The 23259-nt window shown below is 46.0% G+C and overlaps 1 protein-coding gene across 3 annotated transcripts in view; it reads right to left on the bottom strand.

The window, feature by feature from the left end:
- Positions 1-2069: 2069 nt before the first annotated feature.
- IQCA1 (IQ motif containing with AAA domain 1) overlaps positions 2070-23259 on the bottom strand; it is a 166466-nt gene continuing 145276 nt past the window's right edge. For all 3 annotated transcript variants that reach the window (XM_011929620.1, XM_011929621.1, XM_011929619.1), the window contains 4 exons: positions 22758-22844; positions 16415-16592; positions 9280-9518; positions 2070-2722 (listed from right to left, as the gene is read on the bottom strand). In XM_011929620.1, coding sequence (XP_011785010.1) covers positions 2582-2722; positions 9280-9518; positions 16415-16592; positions 22758-22844 — 645 coding nt within the window. In that variant the 3' untranslated portion in view covers positions 2070-2581. The remainder of the gene's footprint in view (positions 2723-9279; positions 9519-16414; positions 16593-22757; positions 22845-23259) is intronic.

The following is a 23259-nucleotide window of genomic DNA, read 5'->3' as shown; positions in this document are numbered from 1 at the left end:
AGCTCCTTTTCTAGCCTCTTGCATTTCAAGGGTATCACTTCCCTTCTAACTGCAAGCAGCCAGAAAGAGTAGAGAGTAACACCCATATAAGACAGCTCAGGCACAGAGGATGGGGGGAAAGTCTCTTGGGTAACCAACAAACTTCACACTCATACAACGGGCCCCAGTAAAACAATGGACCCTAATAAGTACATTCCTTTCCCTTTAGGTGTGCTAAGATAGGGAAGCTAAAAGCAGACTCGGTGGGTATGCCTGCAGCTGCAGAAGATGTATGGGAACAGACACACAACTCTCCCTCCCAGATAAGTGGGACAGAAAGACACAGAAACATTCCAAGCCTGTGATAAGCTCTCCTGCCCTAAACCTTGAAATACTCTTGGTCTGTAAGAGAGAATGCCTCTGACCTAACTCAGCCGGAAGCCCCTCTCGGGTTTATTCTCCAAAATCAACCTGTCTTTGACTGTTGAGCTGCTTTTCATGTTTCTTTCTTCTTTCTTTAATTCTTACATTGTGGAAGTAGAGCACAAACCTAGCATTGGGCAGGGCAGGAAGCCATCCTTTGGGAAAAGGCTGAGTGAGGCCCTGGAAATCACATCTCCATGTTAGTGTGCTGGGAAAAAGGGACTGAGCATGTAGAAAGGATATTTAGGTATCTTTACCAATTTTTAAACTTAAGTTACTCTAACGCCATCCTGCCCAACACACCAGTCACACCAGCCACGTGTGGCTATTTAAATGGAAATGAACATGGAATAAAATTAAAAATTCAGTTCTTCAGTTGCACCAGCCACATTTTGAGTGCTTAGTAGCATGGCAGATTAGTGTGACTCCTACTGGGAGATCACAGATCTAGAACTTTCCATCATTGCAGAAAGTTCTATTGGATGGTGCTCTAAAGCGTATGTATCAAGTTTCCATCACTTCATTACTGTTTATTAAATGTTACCTGCACAGGTTTTTATGAGTTCTGAAAAAGTGTGCTTGTCATGAAACTAAGATCAAGTGAAATGGTATTTTAAAAAATGGTTTACTTTTACCCTCATATGTTTCATTTCTTTGCAGTACAGATCTCGTTACTTTGCAATGGACATCAAATCCTAGACCCCTGATGTTCTCTTCTTGGGCCGTAAGTGGGGTCTCATGACGTGTGAAAGGATCTTGGCAGAACCATATTGGAGACATGAATGTGAAATCACTCTGGGATGTTAGGGTGGGGGAGTCTGCCGTTTCTCAGGCCACCCTGGGCTTTGGCTAGACATAGTCTGAAGTGGGTAAGGGGACTCTGTGGAAATTGGGGCACCTTTGGTAATGAGAAGGCAAATCTGTGGAGGGCACCCTGAAGGCAGCAGTTTGTTCGAGAGGACACTCAGGAGGAGGAGGACTTCATGGGGAGTGCGGAACTGTCCAGGGCACATCAGCCTGTGACTGTCTCTGTCCCAATTTGTGTCAGTCTGCTGTGTACAGACACAGGCTGGGGGGTGTGCCGGTGGTCAGAAGACACCTGGAAACCATGAACCTTCTTGGCCATTGGTGATCCAAGCCACTGGGAATCCTGGTAAAACTCGGATGCCTGACCTGGTCTATGCAGTGTGAGAGTTTATGAATTTCTGTGGTCTAACCCCAAACTGTCAGACAGGGTATTCTTAAAATCCAAGTTAAATTCATCCCATCTCAATTGAAGTCTACTTCCTCTGATTGAGTTCTTACCACAATTCAGAAGTGGGTTACTTGCTATCTTCCACCAATAACCTTTCACATCCTCACACAATTTAAATTTCTCTTTTGAGCTTTCCCTACTCTTTAATCTTTTTCTTATTTACCCTGTTTTATTTCTTCATGGAGGCTTTCTCTTCTCTGCATTTACCCCATTTTTATGCCATGGTTTTTCATCCAGTCATTGGTCTGACAATTTTTCAGTCCTTCCAATGAGGACTAGGCGGGGCTGATGATGTCCAGGCCCCAATATGAACAGTGGGACCTGGACTTCAGCTATCTCAACTTCAAAATTAGGATGTTGAAACAGTTCATTTGTAAGATCCTGTTTTAGTTCCAGCAACCAAATTACTGAGTCAGTTCAAGGATAACAGCTTTATAATGAATGAATTTTATTCATTATATAAAATCTATTACTAGAGCAAAGAATTAATTTATTAAAATAGATGCAAGGCACTATACAGTATACATCCATTAATAAAAAGCTAGTGTACTGATGATATACTCATTGCTTGCTAATTGTCAAACTAGAATATTCTTTAACTGTCACATTTTAAATTTGACAACTAGTACTGATGACAGGAAGAGTCCAACTTGGAAAGACTGTGGAGGGCGTCAAGAGTGAATTTCAGTTATATACAAACTTGGCGTGGATTAAAGCTATGGAAAGTTGTGATGAACACCCAGCTAGGTGTCCAGCCTGGGAAAGGCATAACAGCACACACAGTGGTTAGCAGGTTTGCGGCATCAGCTCACCTGCAAACTGCTAAGTTCCTTCCCCTGAGGGCTTCCTCAGGCGGGCAATGGTGAATCTTTTCTTTGGCGAGTTGGGGTCCTCTCCATCCCAGAGAGACTCAAGCATGGTTCTTCAGAAAGGCATTACTTTTTCTTTTTTTGCCTTTTTCTCTTTCTTTTCTTTCCTTTTCCCTTTGTCCTTTGCCTTTTCTGTGCTGCCTCCTGTTATCGCCAAGGCTCGTTTTTTACCGAGGGGGGTTTTGGCATACCAGTTCTGAAATACAATAAAAGTTTCGGAAAAGGTCAGAATGATACCAATTCACCGCAATACTCTTAAAAATAAAGAAAAGCCTGCTAAGCAGGAAGGGGCAAGCAGCCATTGTACTTTGGGCATTTAAGGTATGCTTAATACAACCTCTTTCTCAGTGGGTTTTCCAGCCTGTTCTTCTGCATGATTTGAAACTTCAACCTGTATTTCTGCATGATTTGTTAACTCAGGGAGTTAACAATTTCAGAGAATCGCAGGCTAAATCTAACCAGCAATCCTTCCCAACAAAGTCGCCTATTTTCCGGGCATCCTACTGTGTCCTGGGGTTGGGTTTTCTTGGGAATGTGAAGGGTGCTCATGGTTCACATGTGGCCATGTTCAATGAACAATGGACGGCCATTCAGCTACTCTGGGGGAGGTGCTGTTGAAACCATGGTAGAAATAACGAAGCCCAAATACCAACCAAGAACTTAGTGATTGTAACTGGCCCCACAATGGCATTTTTCTCAACCTTTGCATTTTATTTGAAACCTAAAAAACATTTGGGTTTATAAACTTTATAATAGCAATATTTCATTGCAGGATTATATTATGTGTTATTTATCAATTGTCCTAGTAATAGATATATGACATCTGAATTTTTGCTTATTATGAAGAATGCTGAAGTTCACAATTTTTACACATATCTTTGTACCTATGTGAGAGAACTTCTTTAGGGCACATACATAGAAATAGAACTCCTGGGGTTGTAGGGAATGAATATCTTCCATTTTACTTGATATGGCTACATTGCTCTCTGAAGTGCTGTCAGTGGGAAACTCTCTCAGTCTTTGTATGTCTTTTTTTTTTTTTTCTGAGACTGAGTCTCGCTCTGTTGCTGAGGCTAGGGTGCAAGGGCGCGATCTCAGCTCACTGCAACCTCTGCCTCCCTGATTCAAGTGATTCCCCTGCCTCAGCCTCCTGAGTAGCTGGGATTACAGGCGTGCGCCAACACACCTGGCTAATTTTTGTATTTTCAGTAGAGACAGGGTTTCACCATGTTGGCCAGGCTGGTCTCGAACTGCTGACATCAAGTGATCTGCCCACCTCGGCCTCCCCAAGTGTAGGGATTACAAGCGTGAGCCATGGTGCCCGGCTTCATATGTCTTAAAATGTCTCTTTTCTCCTGTCTCTTGCATGCCAGTTTAGCTGGATACAAATATTAGGCAGACAGTTGTTTTTCCTTAGTACTTTGTAGATATTATTTCGCTATCTTCTGGCACCTATGGTTGTTAAAGAGATGTCTGATTTCCCAATTGTTTCTTGGTAGGTAATCTGGTAGCTTTTAAGACTGGCTTTTAATCTTGTTCTTAAGTTCCCAACAATATATCTAGGTATAGATTTATTTGATTTGTTCCGCTGGTTACTAGGAGTTTATTAGTTAATAAATTATTTCACTTGGAGTTTATTTTCAATCCATCTTTAATTCGGGAAAATTCTCAGTAATAATGTCTTTAAACAATTGTTCCTCTGACACTTATTGTATTATTTTCTTCTAGAACTTCCATTAATGAAGGTCAGCGTCTTCAACCCACCTTTGATGGATTTTTATACTTTTATGGATTTTACCTTCTTGTTTTTCTGTGCTGACTACCGGGGGGTGCTCCCCAGGACCATCTTCCAGTCCACAGATTGCTCTTTGACCATGTTTAGTTTAGAGTTCACACCTCTTTCATTTCCTTTGCCACTTTATACTGATTACCATATTTTTAATTTCTAAGCTTTCTTTTTCTCTGCAATTCAGACCTCAGTTTCTGACTCTCTAAGCTTTCTTTCTGTAACATTTTTTCATAATTATCTCTTCTCAGTTCATTTTTTCCCCAAAATGTTCTGTACATTTCTAATGGAAGTCATGCTCTCATTTATTTTCTGAACATATTAATTAATTTAAATATTTTGTCAGATTGTATTTAGCACTAGATTTCCTAAAATGTTTTGGAATTTTGATTTTCAGATTTATTTTGTTTGTGTGTGTATGTGTGTGTGTGTGTTTTATGGAGTCTTGCTCGAGCACACATCACTGCACCTGGCTAATTCTTGTATTTTCAGTAGAGATGGGGTTTTGCCATGTTGGTCAGGCTGGTCTCGAACTCATGACCTCAAGTGATCCACCTGCCTTGGCCTCCCAAAATGCTGGGATTACAGGCGTGAGCCACCATGCCTGGCCAAGATTCATTTAGAGTGGGAAGTTTTGTTTTGGGCTCTGTCTCTCTCTCCTTCTTCTTTCCTCCATAGTAGTTCTACAGTTGCTTCTATAAGATCCTCTAAACTCAAATACAGAACCAGGTCTTATAATGATGTTTTTGACTGATGCTTCCCTTAATGCTTCCTAGTGATATTAGGGATATCAAAGATCCAGTCATAAAAGAAGCAGGTACTATTTTATCTTTCACAAACCGTTCTTTTTGTTTTTGTTTTTGAGACAGAGTCTTGTTCTGTCACCCAGGCTGGAGTGCAGTGGCACGATCTTGGCTCACTGCAACCTCCATCTCCCAGGTTCAAGGATTCTCCTGCCTCAGCCTGGGACTACACGCGTGTACCACCACGCCTGGCTAATTTTTGTATTTTTAGTAGAGACAGGGTTTTGCCATGTTGGCCAGGTTGGTATTGAACTTCTGACCTCAAGCGATCTGCCTTGGCCTCCCAAAGTGCTGGGATTACAGGCATGAGCCACCATGTTCAGCCAACTCTTAAATTTCTCTTTGATTTCTATCCTTTATTTTTCTCTATGCTGCATTCTAGGCAATTTTCTTTGCTCCCTTTTTCAGTTCTTTTGTTTTTTCTCTTTAGTTTTGTCAAATCCACAGACATTTCTTCACTGAGTTATTTATTTATTTATTTATTTATTTTTTTGGGACGGAGTTTCGCTCTTGTTGCCCAGGCTGGAGTGCAATGGCACAATCTCGGCTCTCTGCAACCTCCGCCTCCTGGGTCCAAGCGATTCTACTGCCTCAGCCTCCCGAGTAGCTGGGATTACAGGCATGTGCCACCACGCCTGGCTCATTTTGTATTTTTAGTAGAGACGGAGTTTCTCCATGTTGGTCAGGCTGGTCTTGAACTTCCGACCTCAGGTGATCTGCCTGCCTCGATTCATTGAGTTTTTAATTTTAATGACTATATATATTTTTTCACTATCAAAAGTTCTATTTGGTTCTTTTTCACATTTGCCTGTTTTTCCTCCCTAATGTTTCTGGTCTTTAATTTAAACATACTTATTTTGTAGTCTCTTTCAGAATGTCCTTTTATCTCAGATTCTTGGTAGTGCTATTCTGTTATTTGCATTTGCTGACTCTCCTTGGGGTAGATTATTGCTTGTGGCTCATAATTTTTTATTATGAACTCATCTTCAGCAAGGCTGGTATTTCCTGTAGGAATCCTATGTACCCTGACTTGGCTAAATTTCCATACAGAGTGGTTTTTAATTTTGCTTTTGATGTGACTTCAGGGGTTTTAATGATACCATATCATTTTTAAAAATTATTATTAATATTTCAACTTGAGATTCTGGGACTATGGAGGTAGTACAGATTTGGAAATTTGATGTGCATGGTGTAGCTTGGATTTTGATTTCTTATGGGCCACTTTTATTCCCCACCTAGATCCCGGAGAAGATCACAAGTTCCTTGATACTTCCCCATGGCAACCTATAAAGTGTCCCAACTTCGTGCAGTTCCAGCCATCTGTCTCTCACGGGCCTCCCCTTGCCTTTCTGTTTGGATCTTATACACCCCTAGGCTACCCATGCATTAGCTCATGTAGTTGTTCCTGTCTTTGAGATGTACCTCTCTGTTAGTGGCACTGGGGGATTCCCTCCTCCTCCTTTTCGCCTTGGCTCTGTTTTTAACGTAAGGTGAGGTGGCCATTGTACTCAGGGCGATGAACTCCTAATTTACCGAGACCCAGTATAGAATATAGTTAATGAAGTTGGCTTTGGGGAAAGGTATGAATTTCAGCTCTGCTACTTTCTAGTTGTTACTTTACTTGCCTTTTGTATTGTTTATTTTATTGCTGCTGCAGTGAATTTCCAGAAACATGGTGGCTTAAAACCACACATTTATGATTTCACAGGGTTGTAGGTCAGAAACCCGGAACGGGCCTCACTGGGTGACAATCGAGGTGTCTGCAGTGCCGTGTCCCTTTCTGGAGGCTCCAGGTGAGAATCTTTCCCTTGCCTTTTGCAGCTCTCAGAAATCACCTGCTTTTCTGGCTTGTGGCCCCTGCTCCACCTTTGAATAGCAACGCTGGGCTGCCTGGAATACCAACATGACTTCTCAGACTGCTCTCTCTGGTTCTCTCTTCCAACTCCCTCTTCTGCTTTTCACGATTACACTGGACTCACCAGGATAATTCAGGATAATCTATCTTCAGGTCAGCTGACTAGCAGGCTTACTCCATCTGCAGCCTTATACTCCCTCTGCCGTGTAACCTCACTTATTTTCAGGTTCCCGGGATGAGGATGCAGACATCCTTGAGGGGCCATTATCCAGCCTACCATGACTCTCCATATCTCAGTTTCCTCGTGTGCAAAACAGGGTGTTATGAGTCTAAGTGAGTCAGTACAGTGGCTGGCATATAATAAGCAGTCAATAAGTGTTAGCTAACATTATTAGACTCACTATCATTGTTTTCATACATATTCTCTCCATCATGTCTGTGGAGCAGGGTAGAATGTGCTTGGAGAATCTGCAAGGTCTTCATCTGAGATAACGTTGTCGGAAGCACAACGAGGTGAAATTTCTCAGGGTTTGCCTCATTAGAAGGAACCAGAGCAATGGTATCACATTATTCAGGAGAGTGTGAGCGTGTCATTCCATCTATCCATGTGTTTAATTAATGTGTCCCTAAACAAATTTATTAAGCATCTACTTGGGGCCAGGCACAGGGCCAAGCACTGGTGCTGTAATGGAAGCACAAAGGGATTGGGTGGAAAGGGGAATGGTGGGAAAATGATGCAGTTTCTTTTGAAAATGAATAGAGCAAACAAATACACCAAGAATGGATGTGTGAAGCATATGCACTCTCATCCCAGGTCATAAAAGGGTAGTAATTCCTTTTCTTGAATAGTATGATCGACCTCAAGCACCTATAGATAAAAAACTTCTAGAGATTACTTTGGAAAGTTAAAGGGTCAGCCATGAGAAAGGATAGGCTTCCACACCCTATCATCTAACTTCTCAAAATAAGGAGGAAATTTAATATTTTAGAAAGGAGAAAAAAACTGGGAATTTCAGAAAAGAATATGATGTATCATTTGAAGAGGATAATATCAGCAATTATGAACAGGCTTAAACAGTTAACGAGAATATGTTAATAATTCAAATGCTTGGTAAACACTCAGCTAGAGTTAAATTTTTTTTTCAGCCTTGCTAGAGCAGGGGTCAGCAAAATATGGCTGATGGGCCAGATTTGGCCTGTTGTCTGTTTTTGCAAATAGAGTTTTATTGGAACCCAGCCATATGCATTCTTTTCTGTATTGTGTATGGATGCTTTTGTACTCTGGTGCATGACTGAATACCTGTGATAGAGACTGCATGGCTCTCAAAGCCTAAAATACTTACTCTCTGGACCTTTATGGAAAAAGATTGCCAACTCCTGTGCTAGACCATTATTGCTGAAATCATTATTATGACTATTTTTCACCTTTCTAATGCTTCACTGAAGAATTAGGGGCAAACCAGGAAGGAATCATAGTTTCAGATTTGCTGGAGAAGTGATGTGTCGCAGAGGGAGATTTTCCTGATGTGAAGCAGGCTCCCAGAGACAGGCTTGGATGAGGATTTCAATGCCCCTTCTGGTGACTGCACAGCTGATATTGTGGTGGCCTTCAATTGCATGCATATAATCTTCTCTTACCTTTGGAGTTGGCCAGGGAAAACTTCCTTCAGAAAGACAACACCACTGTATTTATTTTGGCTTAAAGGAGAGCAAGCAGAGTTTGAGGAGTGCCCACTGGCCTGGGCACTCCTCCTATAAGAGAGGGTGTTGGAAGAAATAATTCTCAAAGTTTCCTTCAGATCCAGAAATTTCTGTGAATAGGTCAGAATGTATTCAAACATTGGAAAACTAAATTTTGATGAGTTATCTTGTGGCTTCCTATTGCAAATGAACTGAAACTGAAAAACAAAGTGTTCCATGACAATTATGGGCCCCAAACAGCATTGGCTTGAACTATCCTATTTGGGGAATGATTTCTCTATGCAAAACTTATTCCATAATACCAAATAGGAAGTAAAATCCAAAATAAGTATATGTGCCTATGTGAATCCAATGGTTTTGAAGTTACTACTCAATTCTGCGATTTGGCTGTTAATATATAAGGCCACACACCATGATTTTCCTGAAATTTGGAAGACACATGCTTTACTGCCAAAACCCCAAAGATTTTGTCATCCAAAATTTCAGGTTTCCAAATGTCATTGTATGTGGCAGAGTTCCAATTCATGAAACCCATGGAACTCCAGAGGGAGGAGGCAGTGTGAGGAGTGTTTGCTGCTAAGATTTGGTCATCAGGGTGTTCCATTTACCTTAAAGCTCTCTTCTTCCTCTTTGTACACTGGATTCATGCTGGTCATTGCGGTAATAAACTCAACTGCAGTGAGAGGTTTATGAATTTGCCGCCGGATTCTCTGATCTGTGAGCACAGCTTTAACCACTTTGACTATATGTCCTTGGGTGAAGCCGTCAGTGACCTTCGCCAGGCAGCTGACATTCAAGGCACTGGTGAGGACTCCTCCATTGCGTTCAATGATTTGTTTCCACAGAACTGTTGTATCCAGAAAAGACGCAGAGAACAAGGGTTACACTGAGAAAGTAGTGCCAGTTTCCCTCTTGGTTGAAAGTTGCATCTCATCAAGAAAGGAATACACAGAAGTCTACTCTAACTTATTTGTAACTCAAATGAACCGAAGCCAAGTTACTAAATGCTTTCCTCTAGAGAATTTTCAACCATAAGCCATACATATCAATGACCCTGAGGTCTACAGATCCACAAGTGCCCTGCAAATTAACAAGGAAAAACACAAAACCACCATCAGTATAGTTTTAATGTGGTACCTGTAAAGATGTTGACAATCTTTCAACATTTGAAATTTTCACAGGGTGTATAATGGCATCTCTTCTCATCAGAATATTGTATTTCCCAAGTAATTTGGATAAGGAGTTTAACTTATTTTTCTAGATATAAAGTTAATATCTCACATTATTTTTACATCTGGAATCAGAATGCAGATTCCAGTTTTCATCAGCTACTGCCAGGGTCAGTTCCCTTTTCAGTGGAAGACACTGTATTACACATTGTATTAAACAGAGCAATTTGACCCTTATTCTTTCCCCCTCAGTGACTGTAAACATGCACTGGTTGACTAGAGTCCTTCAGATGAGTGCCTGGATGTTCTCTGGTTTGTGGGACCTGGAGTAAATGAGATATTTCAATCTGAACACAGGGGTGCTGTGAAAATGAATTATGAAATAATTCTGGATGCTTAACTTTAGAGATGGAACGAACTCCTGTACAATCCTTAAAATCATTCTGTATTTGGAGAATTACCTCTATTCTGTAAAGGGAACACAAGGGAAGTAAAAGAGACTTGCTGTAACTTATTTAATTACATCCAGACAGTGGAGAAGGGTGAAGGGTGTTTACAAGAGCATCTGTCAGTCTCAGCACTGGGATAATCTGGTCAAATATCTCTAAACCATTTTGAGTTTACTTGAGGAACACTTGAAACCATTTTTAAAAAATGTCAGTGACTACCTGATCTGAGCATTGTCAGGCCTGGTAAGCGGTTAATTCTGAGTCTGTTAAATGACTATATCATACAAATATGTTGATCCAAAAATGGCTGATAAAAGGAAAAGATCTACTTACTGTAAAGGAATACAGTGGCTTATAATGTAACTATGAACCATGCTGGAGAATCTGGCTTTTGGGTGGTGAGCTACTCCAGCACTTCACCCCCACTGTCCTCTTTTGGGGGGTCTTTGGCCCTGTGGGTGAGCTGAGCTGTTGCAAAAGGGCGAACTGTACCTCGGGGCCTGCCACTTTCTCTGAGCTGTGGATGCTCAGGCATCCAGGGTTTGGAGACCTGCAGTGAAACCAAGGAGGGCCACAGGGACCCCAAACTGGCCTAAAGAATCATCAGATCCCCAGTCTACTCTGCTCCTTCTTTGGTGGGTTTCTTTGAGCTTGAGCCTCAAACTAGTCTCATCTGTAAAACAGGCGTAGAAGGATTGACTTCTCAGTGCTGCTGTGAAAAACAAGCCCAACAGTGTTTATAAAGCGCTCGGAAGTGCAGCAGCCCGGCATTTGGTGGGGACTTGACTTTCTGTAGCTACGTTACTGTTGTTATTACAATAACAATGATTGTTCTTCATTCCATCTGGCACTGAAGTTTCCTAACCCTCATTAAAACATCAAGTACAAAAGACAACACAAAATAAGCTACAGAGTGTTTCAAAGCCTGTTTGTGCAGGGATGGATGGCAGCAGGTGAAGATTACCCTTATCCAAATATAACTGTTGCAGAGTTAGAGATAAGAAAACATAACCCATGGTAAAAATGATCAACAACAACAACACCTAGCCCACATCTTCACTTGAGATCCGACGTGTCTGCTGGTCACATTTATAACATCTTAACAAAGTACCAGCGGGTCTGAGTGGTGACTCTGGAAGCTGAGAAGGGAACATGATTTATGGGAGAGTCACAGGTAAGGCCCCAAAAGCTGAAGTCGATATCCCAGGCTGGGTTGCACGCTTGAGGACTCAGTTGTGGGCTAGCATGAGCAAAATTCCTACCTGTGGTGCGAAAGGGAACCATCACTGGGAAGGGGTGAGGGCCATGTGCTCCCTGGCAACCAATAACTAACTCTCTTCCTGGCTTCTCTGTAGGGCCACAACAGTCACAATCTTGGAAGTTTTCTGGCCAAATCGTCCAACCTTTTTGCAGGAGTGATCACTTGATGAGTAGAGATGCATTAGTAACGGAGTACAGTTACTGTACTGGGGAACGGTGAACTGTACCGCGGGGCCTGTCAGTTCCTCCGAGCTGTGGACGACTAGGCATCGAGGCTTTGGAGACCTGCAGTGAGACCAACAAGGGCCAGAGGGACATGTAAACCCTCTGCTGCCCATTTAAAGTGTAGGATACTTGGTATTCACGGAGAGTTTCGGTCAAGATTCCTCTCAATACATGACTCCTTGGTTACTCTTCATAGATGACCATTTTTACTGGAGTTGCAGCAAGAGAGCTCTGTGAGGCAGTCCCAGCTGTGGTGGGACCTGCCCACCTGCCCCCTCATCTGAAGACCCAGAGAGGGGGATGCAAAACCAAGCTTGGCTTCCTTCCTGCAGCTGATGAACTTGAGCTGTTGGTCTTCCAAAGAATCGCTTCTATTGCTTTTACACAACCACCCATTCATGGGTTCTTGGCCCTTAAATAGCTGCTCTGGGGCCCACGGTGGTGTCAGGTGTGGCGGGAGGCACAGCATGGTGGGCTGGGTGGAGACTGGAGCTGGCAGTGAGCATGGGAGCCCCAGAGGCTGTGGGGTCTCTGGTCTAGGAGTGCAGTGGGGAGCACAGATGCACTGCAGTCCTGGGGTGTGGTGAAGGCTGTGTTGGTGAGGACCGAGGCTAGGGGCCTCAGAGTGTTGAGGGCAGCGGAGGGGCTCTCCAGGCCGAGTGCTGAATTTTACTTTGGTCTCTTGGATGCAAAAGGCTCCTCACATCTTCAGACCAACCTACATTCTCTTTCCCTTCTTTGGATGAAAGAATCTGGCCTTTGGCTCCCCTTCATCTGCTGTCAACATTCCCAGTGGATTCTGTCTTGGCTGGTGCTCGAGATGACGCAGTCTCTGAACATTCATTTTTATTTGGGGTTTTCCAAATGCCTGAGAGGTGAATAATGAGATGTGGGTGAGCTTCTGACCCTCTGAAGCCTAGAATTGCAGAAAAGGCTAAAGACAGATCCTGGACCCATCCGACCAGACACTGGGTCCGGGTGGGCCTGTGATGAATTGGGTTATTAGCAAAATCGACCCCAGGGAGAGAGGCAAGAGGAGGAGGGCACTGGGAATGTGGAGAAAAGGAAGCCTGAAGGGATTTCTGGGGACCAGACAGGGCATCCATCAGCCTGGGGGGTGGATTTTCTTTGCAGAGACAGCTTGGTTTGGGGGAAAAAATGAGAGATTGAATGATGTTTGGTGAACCTGAGGGCTGCGTTTCCTCCACAGATCCACCCTTCACTTCTCAGCACTGTCTGTCCCCACATGGCCTGGAGGAATTTGAGGAGTGGGGCCGTGGGGACTGTGGCACACCTTTGAGCTCCATTGCAGGTGGAGAGATGGCCAAGCCGCCGTCCATGCTATGGATCGGCAGCCCTTTCTTTATGGACTGGAAAAGACCACTTTTGATCACTGCAAAGACAAGAACAGTCTTTCTCTATGACAGATGTCCCAGCCACTGTGGCTATGAAAACTTCAAGGTCACTGGAGGAAATGCTGGATGAGGGGCAATGATGTCAGCCAGAATGGTGGCCTGAACACATCACTCCCCAAGACAGAAATATTGAAGAGCATGTGCTTCAGTGGACAGAACCCAGGGCCTGAGAGAAGTGTCTGATGCAGATTTATCATCTGCCCACAGGTGGAGGGATGCTTTCTCTCCTTCCTCTCCCATCACGATGCTGTGAGGAGATTCAGGTAGGTATCTGTAGTGTGATTTGAATCTTAAGGGATGCGTGGTGTTTTATCAAAAGAACAAAATTGCCAGCCATCCACCAATAGCTTCATCTTTAAAGGGCCTACAGTTTTGTCAAACAATAAAAACCATTCTGTCCAGAGTCCAGAATAATGCTCCAGCCCCTTTGAATTAATAATACCCTACCTTATTCCATTAACATAGCTTAAAATATAGACACCAATACAAAAAAGGAAGAAAAAAAGAAGAGTGCATGAGAGGAGAGAGGGGTAGCCCTGCTAAGGCCAGGGGCGTGGAACCCACGGCATCGGCTGTGTGGGCTGCGGTGAGACTGTGGTGCCTGCCCGTCGTGCGGTGTCTTCTTTCTTGGCTGGACAGCCCTACCCCCTTCATCCATATTTTTCATTCTGGCCAATGTGATCTGGCTGGAGGAAACGTTGGCGTCTTCTGGGTCTAGTCCTTAAGATCTCCTGTGACTCCTCCATCCTGTCTTCCCTTGCTTCTTTTGATGCTGGCTGGGTGCAAAGGGTTTGTGGCGGGGGCGTTTTGAGGCCCTAAAAGATGAAGAAGGCACTAGATGGATGCAGAAATAGCTGGGCCTAAAGTCTTCCTGTATTTTGTGTATAACATTGATTTAGAAAGCCACGATCACAATTTATCAGCCGGGCGCAGTGGCTCACGCCTGTAATCCCAGCACTTGGGGAGGCCGAGGCGGGCAGATCATGAGGTCAACCAATCAAGGCCATCCTGGCTAACACGATGAAACCCCGTCTCTACTAAGAATACAAAAAAAATTAGCTGGGCATGGTGGCAGACACCTGTAGTCCCAGCTAATTTGGGAGGCTGAGGCAGGAGAATGGCGTGAACCCAGGAGGCGGAGCTTGTAGTGAGCTGAGATGGCGCCGCTGGAGTGAGCTGAGATGGCGCCACTGCACTCCAGCCTGGGTGACAGAGCAAGATTCCGTCTCAAAAAAAAAAAAAAAAAAAAAAAAAAAGCCAGGATCACAATTTATCAAGATGGAAATAAGCACATGTTGCAAACACAGTGGCTAAGAAGCTAGCTGTTTATATAGCATGTGGGGAGTAGGGGGTTGTTCTTTTAGCAAAGAAAATTGAGCAGCAACTTATGAACAGCCAGAGAGGACCAAACGTGCCCTCTGCTTTGCAGTGCTCATGTGATTGGAGAAGGAAGAACAGAAACCAAGTCTGACATAATCACTGTATTACTATCATTCATGCTGACCACCATCGCCACTGCCACCACGGCCCCCACCACTGCCACCAGCACCTCGACGGCTCCTGCCACTGACCGTCCTCATCTCCAGTGTCAAATGTGACCTTTGCCACCATTCCCTACACCCTCCCCAGGGCCACCCACACCGCCACCAACACAGCCACCCCATCTCTGCCTCCTCAGCGTCATCCCACCCCTACTGCCAACAAGCACTTCTGTCTCCATTAGCACATGCTGTCACCTCTGGCCAACCCCCTCCACCATCTCTAACACCGACAGCGCCATGGCCATCTCACCTCCAAGTCCTCACCGCTCCCCCACCAGTGCAGTGTTACGGCGGCCCCGCCACGAGCCACCCCTGTGCATTCACATCCGTGTGTCCTCAGCCACCCTGGAATCTAGGCTGGCCCTGTGCCTTCCTCTTGACCAGCAGAGGGTGGAGATGGTCACTCTGTGGCTTGTGAGGCTGGGTCACAAGAATCCTTTCAGCTACTGCCCCAACTTCTTGAAACATGTGCTCATGAGATAACCCCTCGTGGGACCCAGCTGCGGGTGTGAGAAGCTGCACTGGGCCAGGTGCAGCCTGTCCGGTCGACATAGGCCCCGCTCAGTGCCCATGATGGCAGCAGCAACTCCAGTCACATGCAAGAGCGATCCTGGGTATCACTGTCCAGTCTCCAGATGAAGGAGCCTCAACTTTCATGTGACTCTCACATCATGGGGTACATTAAGGAGAATGCCCCAGCTCTGCCCAGACAACCCTTGGAAGCACACGGTGGAATAATGTGCTGTTTGAGCCTTCAGGGAGGTTTTCACACAGCACTAGATAACAGAACGGCCGCCAGTACTCTCCTCAGCTTCCCTTGCCATTCGCCATTCCCTCCTCCTGCCCAGCCCATGCCACCCTCTTCTCTTCCTCTACCTCCACCACCACTGCTGCCAACACCCTTTCTCTCTGGGGGCCACATGGGGCCAGGTGCTCTGCTAACACCTCGTGAGTGTCACAGCAGCCCTGTGGCATGAACTGTTCTCCTGCTTCACAGATGAGAAGATGGAGGCTCAGAAGGTGACCGACTTGTCAGGGTCACCCAGCTATGCAGGGTCAGAGCTAGGATTCTGAGCCAGGCGTCCTGAGAGCCCCAACCCAGGCTCCTCCCCGCTCCACTGCTTTGCCTCCCAGGGGCCCTTTTTTTGTGTCATTCCCATTAAAAAACATGTTTCAAAAGTAGTGGATTTTGAATCCATTTAAGGAGAAATAATTGAAAAAGTAAGCTCTCCCTGTATTTTAATGTTCATTTTAAGTAAATCATCATGCAACTGGACTTTGAGACTGGAAGGAAAAAAAAAAAACCCAACCCAGTGAAAAGAAACTATGCTCTATGAGGAAAACACCATCACCATGGGTGCAAGGTGAGTGATCCTATCTACCTGTCCCAAGAAGAATCAGCACCCACGAGGCTTCTGTCACTGTCAGGGCCAGAAATCATAGTCCTCGTCCAGTTTCCTTTTGTCTTGGGTAGAGAGAAATACGCTAAGAACAGAATGTGGTCTAGTGGTTTACATCTGCAGCATGTGCTCTGTGTTGGGTGCAGGTGTGCACACCCCACCGGGTGCAGGCTCCCCTCAACTCATCTGGCGCTCACTGGGTCCAAGGGCCGCCCTCCTGGCAAGCACACAGCGGACAGCCCAGCCTCAGCTACCATGCATGGGAAGGCACTGGGGGTACTTGCCGTATCTGGAAGCATAGTCTGGTCTAGGCACCAAAATAATTTTCTGGTAAACTTTGCAGAAAGATTGGAGTTCAGCATCGAAGGGACGCCGTGTGGTTCCCACAATCAGAATCCGGTCATCTGGTTTCAGGAGTTTCAGGATTTGGGGAAGGTGTCTTTTCAGGCGTTTAGGTTCATTCTGGGAGAGAGAGAGAAAAAAAAAAATGGGTCCACATACAGAAAGAAAGAATGAAAAAATGAAAGAAAATGTACTTAGAATGTGTTGCAGCATCGTTTGTTAAAGTGATTGCAAAGCTCTGACAAACACAATTTCTTAAGGTTTGTCCTGGGATGGATCTTGGAATGTGCTTCGCAGTATGACCCAGTGGATTTTAATTGTCAGTGTTTCCTTTCCTCAACCTCTGTTGTCCAGATTTAGAGGGTGGGAAGGAAGGAAGCACCTTGACCCTAGGAATGGGAAGTGGTGGCTGATTTACAAATGGAAGGAAGCTCACTGGGACCTGTAATGAGCTGTGGTGCTCCAATTTTCCTGAGTTGTTTGGAAGCTGGACACAAGACTTCCTTTGCCGATTGCTGAAACAATGAAGAGCCCAGCTCCTGCATCTCATGTCTGAAAAATACCTGGTTATATAACATTGTGAAACTTATCTCTCTGAAGCAGTTGGGAAATAGTTTGAACCTGAATTATTTTAGTATAATCTCAGCACTAATGAGGGAGAGGAACAAACGAGGACAGGCTGGCTGTTCAGCACCCCAGGGAGGATGACTTCCAGCCTGTGGGAGTCAGATCTGACCATGTTGCCATGGGCAACAGCTTGGCTGCCAATGAACCTCGCCCCCAGTGCAGACAGCAAAGAGGAAGCCTGGGAAGGAGGAGCACACCAGGGGCAATGGTGAGAACCTCTGCAGAGACTTCCTAAGCATAGCTGAGCTCCCATTTGGCTGATGGCTAATGATGTTCCTGCATCTTTTCATGTGTTTATTGGTCATTTGTGTATCTTATTTGGAAAAATGTGTATTTAGATTGTTGGTCCACTTTAAAAGTTGGGTTGTTTGTCTTTTTTATTATTGAGTTGTAAGTGTTCTTTGTAGGTTCTATTAATAGATAGAAAACCCTCAATATTACATGGTTTGCAAACATTTTCTCCTGTTCTGTGGGTTGTCTTTTCACGTTCTTGAGGATGTCCTTTGCAGCAAAAAAGTTTTAAATTTTGATGAGGTGCAGTTTTTCTTTTGTGGCCTGTGCTTTTGGTGTCATATCTAAGGAACCACTGCCTAATCTAAGGTCACAAAATTTATGCCTACATTTTCTTTTAAGATTGTTCTAGTTTTAGCCCTTATTTTTAGGTCTTTGATACATTATGGGTTGATTTTTGTATATGGTGTGAGGTAAGGGTCCAACTCTTTCTTTTGCAGGTAGCAATCCAATAGTCCCAGCACCACTTGTTGAAAAGATTATTCTTTCTGCATTGAATTGTCTTTGCACCTTTGTCAAAATGAACTGTAATATAAGGCTTTATTACTGGATTCTTGATTCTGATCCACTGATCCATGTCTCTTCTTAGGCCAGTACCATACTGTCTTGATTGTTGTAGGTCTGTGGTAAGTTGGAAAATGAAATTGGGACATGTGAGTCCCCCAACTTTATTTTTCTTTTGAAGAATGTTTTGGCTGGGTCTCTTGAATTTCTGGATGAATTTTAGGATCAGTTACCAATTTCTGCAAATAAGCCAGCTATTTCATGGGAGTTGCGTTGAATATGTAGGCCAATTTGGGAATTATTACCATCTTAACAAGATTAAGTCTTTCAACCAATGAATACAAATGTCTTTCCATTTATTTACGCTTCCTTTATATTTTTCAACAATGTTTTTGTAGTTTTCAGAAAAGTCTTGCACTTCTCATGTCAAAGAACTTTGTGAGAACAATTTCTTTTATTTTTGAGACAGAGTCTCGCTGTGTCATCCAGGCTGGTGTGCAGTTGCACAATCTCTGCTCATTGCAATCACCACCTCCCGGGTTCAAGTGATTCTTGTGCCTTCTGAGTAGCTGGGATTACAGGTGCGCACCACCCATGCTCGGCTCATTTTTGTATTTTTAGTAGAGACAAGGTTTTGCCTTGTTGGCCAGGCTAGTCTCGAACTTCTGACCTTAAGTGATCTGCCCGCCTCGGTCTCCCAAAGTGCTGGGATTACAAGTGTGAGCCACCGTGCCCAGCCCTAAGAACTTCGTGAGAACAATTTCTATAGAGTGGTGGGGACAGCAAGCTGATGGTGGTGGGTTGAGGGGTGAGACTCACCTTTAAGGAACAAAGCAGGTGGTGGGAGTGACTGGGCATGTGGGGTGCACATGTGAGCTGCCCAAAGAACAATGGAAGTAGGACTGATCTCAGGGTCCTGGTGAGGCTGGAGACTGAGAATCCATGAGGCTAGAGACACACCTGCATGGTCTGTGCCCATCCTCAGCAACCCAGTTGCCATGGTGATGGTAGTGTGATCCCTGCCCCTTCCGAGGCAGGAGATGATACTGCTACCTTTGTGTCCTGAAATGGCAGGGACATTTGAAATGAATCAGCCTATTTGGATAACAAACATTGATCCTGGGCAATGTCCAGAGTGACATCCTTGCTGATGGTGAGGTGCAGTCTCATGAAGAGGGGACAGAATTAGGTGTGTCATTCAATTGGTAGTTCTCCTACACTCAGATCACCCCTGTTCCAATGCAGAGCTGTCCATTATGCACGAGACCTGTGCACTCATCAATCATGCCAGCAAACCACCCCACAATCACCTGGCCACCTCCAAAACTGCCGCCCCTACCACGGGGCCTGCCAGTCCCTCACAACTGTATTTCTTTGGGCAATTTCAAATTAGTGGCTAGCATCCACGCAGCAATTTGAATTTGCTATTCTGCAGTTAGCTCCACAAAACAACCACCACAGCCAGCCCCAAGAAAGCAGCAATTCCTTGGTGGAGGCACTATCGTGATGTCAGGGAGGTGCTTGCTAGATGAAGTAACAAAGGGTAATGGGGCAGAAAATGCAGGAGCAGCCTGTGCGCCTCATTCTTTACCGCCTTCGCCTCAGACACAAACAACTGACTGAGTGCACTCGAGGCGCAGATGGGAGGAGACACTGCTCTCCCTCTAGGAGGAGGAGAAAGGGAGCGGGCCTTGTCCAGGTGTCTGCCGGGGGCAGGGGTGTGTTTGTAAAAGTGGCAGGGGTTGGGGGGGGCGTACTTGGAGTTTGCACTTTGCTGAAATTCTAGAGGTGTGAGGGCTTCTCTCAAAGGTTGCTGAGGACAGTGTTAGGGGAACAGGAGTGTGGGCCGGAGGACAGAGAATTCTGGAGTAGGGCCCATTTGGTTCTAAGACAAGAGGGCCCCAAAGGCAGGTTTTGGGATGATGTTAAGAGCAGTACCAGGGCTGAGAGGGCTGCAGGGATGCGGTGTGGTTTAGGTGCACCAGGAGGGCTGACCCTATGGGCAGAAGGCGAAGCTGGTGGTTTGCCCTCAGTGTCTTCCAGCTTCTGCTGTGCATGGTGGGGAGAAGGCTCTAGCCTCTGCATTCTGGCAACCTTTTTTCTGAATTCCAGCATGAGCCCCGAGCAGCTGTGTGCCTTCTGGGAGCCTTTGTTTTCTATTGTGACACAGAGAAAACAATGCCTTCCTCTCAGAGTTGCCGGGAGTTTCCCTGACATATGTATTGTGCTTGGGAAAGAGGAGGTGTTCAATCGACGTCCCCCACCGCCGCCGGGGTCCTCCTTTTCCTGTCCGCAGCAGTGTCCCTGCACCCGCAAAGTTTGACTTCCATGCTCGGGAGGCGTCACTGGTCTTCGCCATGCCCCATCCCTGGGTGAACTTCCTGCCTCTGACTGTGGGAGGGGTCTCACCCCAAAGGCAGAGGTGCTGGAGGGTGCCTTCAGTCACTGGATTTTCAAGGGGATTTCCCGGAGTCCCTTAACCCCAGGGCAAGGTCGGCCCTGCTGCCTGTATGGCGGCTGTAGCTGGTGGAGTGCCAGCCTCCTGGATGTTCTCTGTGCCTCTGTGCCCTTGGGATCAGGGCAGTCTTTGGGATAGAGGTCGGGGCAGGTGGGACGAAGGACACTGGGCTCCCCAGGTAGCCGAGTGATGCAATGAGGAGCAGTTACAATGCCTCCTGGGCTCCCCTTGCCTGTGGATGCCTCTGCTGCCCTTGGCTTTGGGTCGCCTTCAGAATGTGGACGTCCAGTGCTCATGGCTACCTGGGGCCCTGGTGGCTGAGGATCTTGGATGAGACACAGAGTCTCCGAGGCTGGGAAGGACAGCAGGACTGGCCTGGTCATGGCCCTAGAGATGCAGGAAGGCAGCAGGAACTCTGCAGCCCTGCTCCCTGAGGGCAGGCCCCGCAATGCTATCACTGCACGGTGCAGGCCGAGTGGAGCTGGAGTTCCGTGTAGAGCTGGGCATGCACAAGCAATGGTTTCCTCCCCCGCCCCTCTCCTGCTGCAGCATTGGAGCCAGGGGTGGAAATACTGGGGGTGGGGGGTGGAGGATGGCGTTCATGCCTCTTGCAGCTCTGAGTCTGGGGTGGCTCAGGTCCCCTGGTCGGCCTTGCAGATGCTCAGGAAGCCGGGATGCCCTTTGGCTTGCGGTCTCCTAGGACTTATCCCAGGATGTGACTCCTGGTCCTTAGTGCAGTTGACCTCCCCAGCAGACGACGGACTCCTCTAATGGGAATGGGGAAGGGAACCGAGAAAACGTCCAATTCATCCACAACAAAGACCATGCCTCCAGTGGCCTTCATTTCCTACAGGGACAAAGCGAGGCACGGGCAGAGTTTGCGTGAATCAGGGATGGTGCTGAGCGGTTCGCTCTGTGTCAGCAGCAAAAGGGCTGATTCAGGGCAGGGTTCTGCAGGCTCGGCTGCTGCCTCATGGCTTTCCGTTCCCTCCTCAGCGGGCCTCCTTCCCCTCACATCCACTCCCTTTATGCCAGGGTGTCTACAGGGCCTATATTTCATTCCCTGCCTCCAGCTTTCTCTCAAAGGCCCCCTCTCAGCGCTCCTTCCCCAGTGCTCCTCTGGCTCTCTCAGGAGGAACATTCCCATTCCCCTTGCTCTCCGAGATTCAGGCGTGCAGTGAGCAGACAGCCGCAAGCACTGATGGCAAGCCCAGGGCACTGTGGGAGAATGCAGGGGGCTGCATGAACTCGGAGTCCGCGCAGGCTAAAATGCTTTCATTTAATAGTAAAGGAAGCGGAGGCTCAGAGAGGTTAAGTTACCTGTTTAAGGACACACAGCCAGCTGTGTGAATGCTGCGCATGGCTGGTCTGAGTTCCAGGCCAGTGTCTTCCATTCCCCAGCCTGATGTCTGGCGTCTGGTGGGAGAGGGAGTAGCCCCTGCCCATGAATGAGCCAGGTTTCTGATAACTCCAGGTGTGTGACATCTGGGATGAAACACTGCCCTGCATTTCTCTTAGACGTGGGACCTGGTGGAGAGCCCCGTCATTCTGCCATCCATTTCACATAACTACTTGTGGACCTTTTCAAGTTTTTATGCAATGCAGCAACTTCGCCAGCAGAGGGAGCGAACTACTAGAACCCCAGATTAAATAATAAAAGAGTTCTCTGAAGACTTTCTGAAATGACAGGGCAATCAAGGCTCATTTGGGGAAGAAAAGATTGAGCTTCCACTCTTTATCCAAATCATCTCTACCTGCGAAAAGTGATGTATAATACATAAGGATCAAAAGTGATTAAAATCCTTATGAATTTAATCAGAAATTCACAGTAACCACTATTTGCTTTGGTGCAAATTGATGTGGAATAACAATCTCGTGTATCTGCACATTTTTTTTAACTTGTGGGAAATTTGCTGGTGATTTGTGGGGGGAAGTGGCGGGGGGGGGGGGGGACCACTGAAAGGAGAGAAAAGAAGGAAGGAAGCAATTGAAACAGGACTCCCTGGAGGCCCCGAATGCTGTGCACTTAGCAGTTCTGTTGAGGGTCTTTGTTCATAAATTTTGGGCCTTTTGCTATTTATTATGATGAACAATAGGAAATCCTAATAATAACTCCTATGTGTGCCATTTGCTTTAACTGAGCAGAGTTCTCTAAATTGTTCGTTACCTCTGAATCGTATGTTTGGGTGGAAAATCCCTCTCCCTTTTCTTCCACTCTTTCTTTCCTTTCCTTCCAAACTATGCTTCATTAAGTCAGACCACAGAACCCTTTCAAATACAGAGAGGACAGACAGACAGAGACCACTACAGAGAGCCTCTGTGTTTCCTTACTTGCTTGAAAAGGCAAGACCTTCTCGAAAAGTAGAGGTAGAAAAGGCCAAAGTAAGGCATGAGAAAGTCCTCACCATCTTTTCTGCGTTGGGAACTTTTTTGTAGAAGGTTTTTTCTGTGTCTTCAATCCACACCACGGAGGGCTGGAGCTGTCGAGCCACCTGCAGAGGAAAAGGCAGGGCCCTGCTTGTAAATGTGCTTCCCTCTCAGGTGTGCAGAGCCCTGGTTGTAAACGTGCTTTCCTCTGGGGTGTGCAGCGCCCTGCTTGTAAATGCACTTCCCTCTCAGGTGTGCAGAGCCCTGGTTGTAAACGTGCTTTCCTCTGGGGTGTGCAGAGCCCTGGTTGTAAACGTGCTTTCCTCTGGGGTGTGCAGAGCCCTGGTTGTAAATGCACTTCCCTCTCAGGTGTACAGAGCCCTGGTTGTAAATGTATTTCCCTCTGTGGTGTACAGAGCCCTGGTTGTAAATGTATTTCCCTCTGTGGTATGCAGAGCCCTGGTTGTAAATGCACTTCCTTCTGGGGTGTGCAGAGCCCTGGCTGCAAACCTGCTTCCCTCTGGGGTATGCAGAGCCCTG

Source organism: Colobus angolensis, unplaced genomic scaffold, assembly GCF_000951035.1.
Source record: "Colobus angolensis palliatus isolate OR3802 unplaced genomic scaffold, Cang.pa_1.0 Scaffold82, whole genome shotgun sequence".
NCBI classification, from domain to species: domain Eukaryota; kingdom Metazoa; phylum Chordata; class Mammalia; order Primates; family Cercopithecidae; genus Colobus; species Colobus angolensis.
Note: the sequence above shows the minus strand (reverse complement) of the source record. Positions and strands in the feature narration are given on the sequence as shown.